The sequence below is a fragment of the Monomorium pharaonis genome, unplaced genomic scaffold, assembly GCF_013373865.1.
Source record: "Monomorium pharaonis isolate MP-MQ-018 unplaced genomic scaffold, ASM1337386v2 scaffold_430, whole genome shotgun sequence".
Lineage (NCBI taxonomy): Eukaryota > Metazoa > Arthropoda > Insecta > Hymenoptera > Formicidae > Monomorium > Monomorium pharaonis.
This window is the reverse complement of record NW_023415726.1, coordinates 11,881-18,590: the sequence shown is the minus strand read 5'-3', so window position 1 is coordinate 18,590 and position 6,710 is coordinate 11,881. Positions and strand designations below refer to the sequence as shown.

Genomic DNA, 6,710 nt, shown 5'->3' with positions numbered 1-6,710 from the left:
TTTAACCCACACAGCAAAATTGATCCCGGGATCATCTCGATTTTATCCCATTTTTGTCCTGGCAAGATAAAACGTCTTATGGTTGTCCATAGGAGCTCTCAGTAAGAGCTCTCGTCCTGCTCAAGATCAATGCGGGACGGTTTAAAGATCCCGTTGTAACAGCAAATAGACGAGCAAAGCGTACTCTCCAGAGGACATCCATAAGAGCTCTCATAAGATCTCGTTCTGCTCAAGATCAATGCGGGACGGTTTAAAGATATCCCGTTGTAACAACGAATAGACGAGCAAAGCGTACTCTCCAGAGGATATCCATAAGAGCTCTCAATGAGATCTCGTCCTATTCAAGATCAATGCGGGACGGTTTAAAGATATCCCGTTGTAACAGCAAATAGACGAGCAAAGCGTACTCTCCAGAGGACATCCATAAGAGCTCTCAATAAGATCTCGTTCTGCTCAAGATCAATGCGGGACGGTTTAAAGATATCCCGTTGTAACAACGAATAGACGAGCAAAGCGTACTCTCCAGAGGACATCCATAAGAGCTCTCAGTAAAATCTCGTCCTATTCAAGATCAATGCGGAATGGTTTAAAGATATCCCGTTTAACAACGAATAGACGAGCAAAGCGTACTCTCCAGAGGACATCCATAAGAGCTCTCAATAAGATCTCGTTCTGCTCAAGATCAATGCGGAATGGTTTAAAGATATCCCGTTGTAACAACGAATAAACGAGCAAAGCGTACTCTCCAGAGGACATCCATAAGAGCTCTCAGTAAAATCTCGTCCTACGCAAGATCAATGCGGGACGGTTTAAAGATATCCCGTTGTAACAGCGAATAGACGAGCAAAGCGTACTCTCCAGAGGACATCCATAAGAGCTCTCAGTAAAATCTCGTCCTACGCAAAATCAATGCGGGACGGTTTAAAGATATCCCGTTGTAACAGCGAAAGATGAGCAAAGCGTACTCTCCAGAGCACATCCATAGGAGCTCTTAATAAGATCTCGTCCTACTCAATGCGGGATGGTTTAAAGATATCCCGTTGTAACAGGGAATAGACGAGCAAAGCGTACTCTCCAGAGGACATCCGTAGGAGCTCTCAGTAAATCTCGTCCTACTCAAGCTCAATGCGGGACGATTAAAAGATATCCCATTGTAACAGGAATAGAGCAAAGCGTACTCTCCAGAGGACATCCGTAGGAGTTCTCAGTAAGATCTCGTCCTACTCAAGCTCAATGCGGGACGGTTTAAAAATATCCCGTTGTAACAGCAAATAGACGAGCAAAGCGTACTCTCCAGAGGACGTCCATAGGAGCTCTCAGGAACATAAAAATGTGACAATTACGACAATATTACACTTATTGAAACAATATATTAACAATATTAAAAATATAAAAAATGACATCTAGTTCTTATTTTTTTTATTTTATTTTACCCAAACAGAGCAAACACAGATCTTTTTATAAGTTTTCATCATATTTCACATCTTATTTCGCATACGTAAAATTAATAAAAACTGTAAAACTTTATATTTATTTTATAAAAAAAAATTGTAAGTTAACTATACATGTTTCATCCTTCTTACAACAACATCTATTAAATGATTTATAAATAATATGTAATGATAACATGAAGTATTCATGGATCATCACGAAGCGTTAGATGCGTACGATCTTCAAAAGTCAAGCAACGTCGGCGATGGTTCGCACTTGGATGGGTGACCGTTTTTTCCGGATGCAGAATTAAGCAAGATCTCCATAAGACATCGAGAGGACATTGAAATTTACATCTATAGTACATCCTTGGGACATCATGCTAGTTATCCCGCGATTGTCACGAGATCGTCTCATGGGATGCCTATAGGATCATAATGTCCGCTTTTTTTTATATCGCAGTAGGCCGATCTTGTTGACGTCCTAAAAACGTCAGCAAGATCGTCCTACTGCGGTAAAGGCAGTGGACATTTTTATCGTATGGGCATCCCATGAGACGATCTCGTTACAATCGCGGGATAACTAGCGTGATGTCCCAAGGATGTACTATGGATGTAAATTTCAATATCCTCTTGATGTCTTATGGAGATCTTGGGCTATCGTAGGGACGTCTTTAGGACGTCAGCAAGATCGTCCTACTGCGGTAAAGACAGTAGACATTTTTTATCCTATGGGCATCCCATGAGACAATCTCGTTATAATCGCGGGATAACTAGCGCGATGTCTCAAGGACGTACTATGGATGTAAATTTGTTGTCTGGGAACAATATTTCTTTTTTATTTTTTAGATGCCCTGAAGCAAACTGTCCGATGGTGAATACTTGTATTCTTATACTTTTCCTGATATACCAAACGATTTTCCAGATTGTTGTGCACAATTCGTTTGTAGAAAAAGAGGACGGTAAATCTAGCCAGCTTGATGACCTTGCCATTGACGTATTTTATCGTGGTTACATTCCTGACGATGAGTAATCTTCAATAGATTTAGTCGTCTTTTGTGCTTCGTCAAAATGTTATAACAAAAAAGTTTCAAAAGAATGATGTATATTTTCAACAAAAAACTACTTTACAAGTCATATTTGAACAGGTAAATATTTACCTTTACGAAATCCCCGTCAATAATCTTGACCTTGACATATGTCAAGATAATAAATAAATTATTTACAATAAATATTTGCCAGATTGGTCATTACCCAAGAGTTTTATTATCATTTTTTGATTGCTGGCAACTGAACAATATTCCATTTGGATAAATTATTTATAGTTTTATTGATATTAAATAAAAAAAACTGCAGTGTTATTATGATTTCATAACAATCAATATGCAAATATAACTTTACTTGCGAATGTCAAGAAGATGGTCTAGTTTATTTTTATCCTCACGCTTGATTTAGTTTTATCTGTAGATTTTAACACATAAATTTAAAAAAATTAATCAATAAAATATAAAATATTATTATCAAATTAATTAAAAACGTAATTTTAAACGTATGTTTTATTTGTCTTTTCTTAAAAAAAAATAATAAGCATAATCATGTACTATGTGTGTTATTTTATGAGCAATTAAAATCACTCCTGTTGTAAAACAATTTACAAATTAATAAATAAATAATATCGTAAAAATTACATAATATATGTAACTTTGTTTCCTGATCAAATAAACTTTAATTTATTAATAACATTTTGTTTATATAAATTTTTTAACAAGTTATAATTTTTACAGTGGTTTATTTTTATTTGATTTTTTAAATGGTTTACTTTTATCGATAAGCATTGTTCGCGTATTTATCTTAAGAATGTAGTTCCTCTTGTTTTTCTTTTTGATTAGATATAAGTTTTATTATATTTCGAAGTAATGTATGATTAGATAATTTAAAACCTAGAGAATCCATTTCTCTAATATTATCATGAAAGCTTGACCAAAGTAAGTGATGTCATTCTAGGAGTTTTTCCGAGAAAAACGCGTCATTTTAACTTTATAAATAGAGAAACACTAGGACTGCAATGGCAGTTCCCTCAGATTCTTGTAAGCGTAACATTCGTTAAGTTGTAAAATTTATTGAAAAAGAAAGATAAATTCTATTTTTTTTAATCAGTCAAAATCCCGAATGTTACTCATATTAACTTTGTAAAAAAACAAACCAAGAGGATTAGATGAATCTACACGCAGGATAAAAAATGTAAGAATTAAAACACATACTCTTATGTTTAAAATGTAATAACAATAATAACAACAACAACAATAATAATCGTAGTTTAGGTAAAAACTTACAAGAAAAGTTTTAAATTCAATAATTTAAAAAATTCAAAAAAATTGTGTAGAACAGTTTATTCTTAACATAAAACTATTTTTTGTTTGTACTAAATTAAGATGAAATCATTCCTTTTCTTTGCGGTGTAACTGTCCAGCGATAAAACATATAGAAAAAGATATAAAAAAGTTTAAACAAAAGTTGCTTCTTTCTTTTTTGTGTTTACAAAGTTGTATAAAGAGTATTAAAAAACGTTTTTTACGTTAGCTCCATCAACCTTTAAAATTATGCAGCTTAATAGACATTAAAAAATGCAACTTTTAAACCTAATTCTCTTGTTAATTATTCATACATTTTATTGGAATTTTAAATACATATTTAACTAAATTTTCTTTTAATTATGATACACCGTTTTTAATTAATGTTGGCAGACCTGATGTTGATTTAATCCTTTTTTTTCTTCTTGTCCTCTTGCTATCGTCACGTGTGATATTATACATTTTTCTTTATATGCAGAAGTTGAAATGTTCTAAAAATCGCGGTTATATGAAGGAGGGAGAAACAATACATAAAATCATATTTAATTAATTTTTGTTTCTTTTTCTTGATGACTCCTTAAGCAAAAGAGTGAGATGAAGAGTTACGTCTGCGCGATCTTGCTGCTCATGTGCGAGCTAACTCAATTTGTTACCCGTGTACAAGGTACGTTGCAAATATAAAATACCTTTAATTCACTGCTGATATTATAACTGAAAAAAATGTCGTTATATTTAAATATAATTGCAAATATAACTGCAAAATTATAAATATATGTAGAACAGTTTAATAAATTTACTAAAAATGCAAATTAACCATTGGTACCCTTTTCGAAAAACTTTTATTATATTATATGATCAAACCGTAGCACGTATTAATATGCAATCTTGACACTTCAATAATTTTTTGATAGATTTGCAAATTAGACAATTATGATTATTTCGATACCAATGGTCACGTATTACTAATATTAATGCCAAAGCTAATAAAAACTTTTAGATTTATTTTTTAAAAGTACTTTTAAATTTATTATATAAATACTTATAGAGATGTACATTTTTAGGTAACTGCATGTGGGAAAACAAATCTTTTTCGCAGGGTACACACACAATACATCCATGTAGGCAATTAATTTGTAATGAAAATGGTGTTGTAACTGTGATTCCGTAAGTCAAAGTTTTACATGACTTTATATCAAATATATAGAAATATATTGTCTTATAAAATATTTTTGTTATTCAGTTTGATTATAAGTAAAGTTAAAAGTATAAAATTTCACATATCTAAAAAACTTTTTTTATAAAATAAAAAAAAATAACTTTAGTTAAATGATAGTCCTTTTCATCCCTAATCTTTTTAATACGAGAATTGATTGTTGCGCATGACAATCTTCTGATACTCTGATTCTCACTTTAATTAATTAATTACTGGATATATGCGATAATAATAAAATTATGTGATTGGTCATATAAATTATAAATAAAATAAATATGCTTAATAATAATAAAATTATTAATAAAAAAAATATACTTAAAATCAAACAAGAAAACAATCGATTTTTTTTAATGTGATGCTGAAGCTTCTTAATTTGTCAAACTTATAAATAACCTTTGTACATAAATTTGTTACAAAGAAAAATCTATTTATAGAAATTTTAAAATTAATTTCATGTATAATGTTAACAATGTCAATATTTAATTACTTATCTCACAATAAAAAATAATATATGGTTTTTTTATATATGATGTACTTGTTTACATTCATAAAATTTAACAGTTTTTAGTAAATTTTTAATTATAATAAATAAAATTTATCACAAGAAAAAATGCTGTAATAAAAAATCTCGTATTATTTCACAATTATAAGTTTATTTTTCTTGTTTTCCTGAGTACCTAGTAGATTTCAAATAATTAACAGCACTTTGTACATTATATTGGGTCTGCATAAATGTAAAATTATGCCACAATTTTAATACTAATGTTAATTTTTTATTAAATATTTTTTTTGTAATCTAATTTTATTCGGTCTTTTTCCAGTTGTCTTCCACAAATCTGTGGTGAATCACATGAATTCATTGCCTATACAGGCGTGGATGAGAACCAGGAATACCCAGCTTGTTGTGCACAACCAATATGTAAGAGTCGTGATCCAAACTCAGAGTATCCTCGTAGAATAGGATATTATCCATTTAATGTAAATGTTTGAGTGTTACTTCAATATTTCTGAAATGGTGCAGTGTTGTTGCAATATTGCTGAAATATTGCGTTTTATTATGTTCTGTGCTATATGGACAAAATTTACATAAGAGGATATTCTTTATCTAGAAATAATATTAATACAGTTAATAGAAATAAAATAAGTACAGTTTTTCTAAATTCATTCTTTAATATTCAATATTCTTCTTCCTTACTCCATGTTTTAAAAAATTGACAAAAAACAAAAATGTTTAATGTTTTTAATTATAGTTATAAATCGGAAATTAATAAAAAAGTCCGATATAATTAATTTATTATATTTATAATATCATGTGCATATATATATATATATATATATATATATATATATATATATATATTATAAGTACAACTCTAACAATATTTACAAAACATTGATGAATTTTATTTTTCTGTTATGCAGACAAATATTTTTTATATTTATTAATGTTAACCTAATATTATTATAGTATAATAATATTACAGTATTATAGCATTTTAAGAAAATTTTAATTTAAGTTTAAATTAATTTTTAATAAATATAACATTATGGAAATATAAAAATACACATTGAATACAAGAAAAATGACATAATTACGCATAAGTTTGCTAAAATATTAAAATAATATGTTATTAACTTTCCGACAAACATTATAATAAAAATTTATATTGTAAGATTAATGTCAATATTATATAGAACATAGGTCAGAAATTGTAA

General features: G+C 29.6%; 1 protein-coding gene across 1 annotated transcript; it reads left to right on the top strand.

Annotated features, from left to right (window-relative positions):
• The first annotated feature begins 3,378 nt into the window (after nucleotides 1-3,378).
• Nucleotides 3,379-6,157, top strand: LOC118644220. Its single transcript, XM_036294734.1, has 4 exons — nucleotides 3,379-3,671; nucleotides 4,364-4,445; nucleotides 4,843-4,945; nucleotides 5,816-6,157. The coding sequence occupies exons 2-4, from the start codon at nucleotides 4,376-4,378 to the stop codon at nucleotides 5,982-5,984; spliced, it is 342 nt and encodes a 113-aa protein (XP_036150627.1). The 5' UTR covers nucleotides 3,379-3,671; nucleotides 4,364-4,375; the 3' UTR covers nucleotides 5,985-6,157.
• Nucleotides 6,158-6,710: the final 553 nt, after the last annotated feature.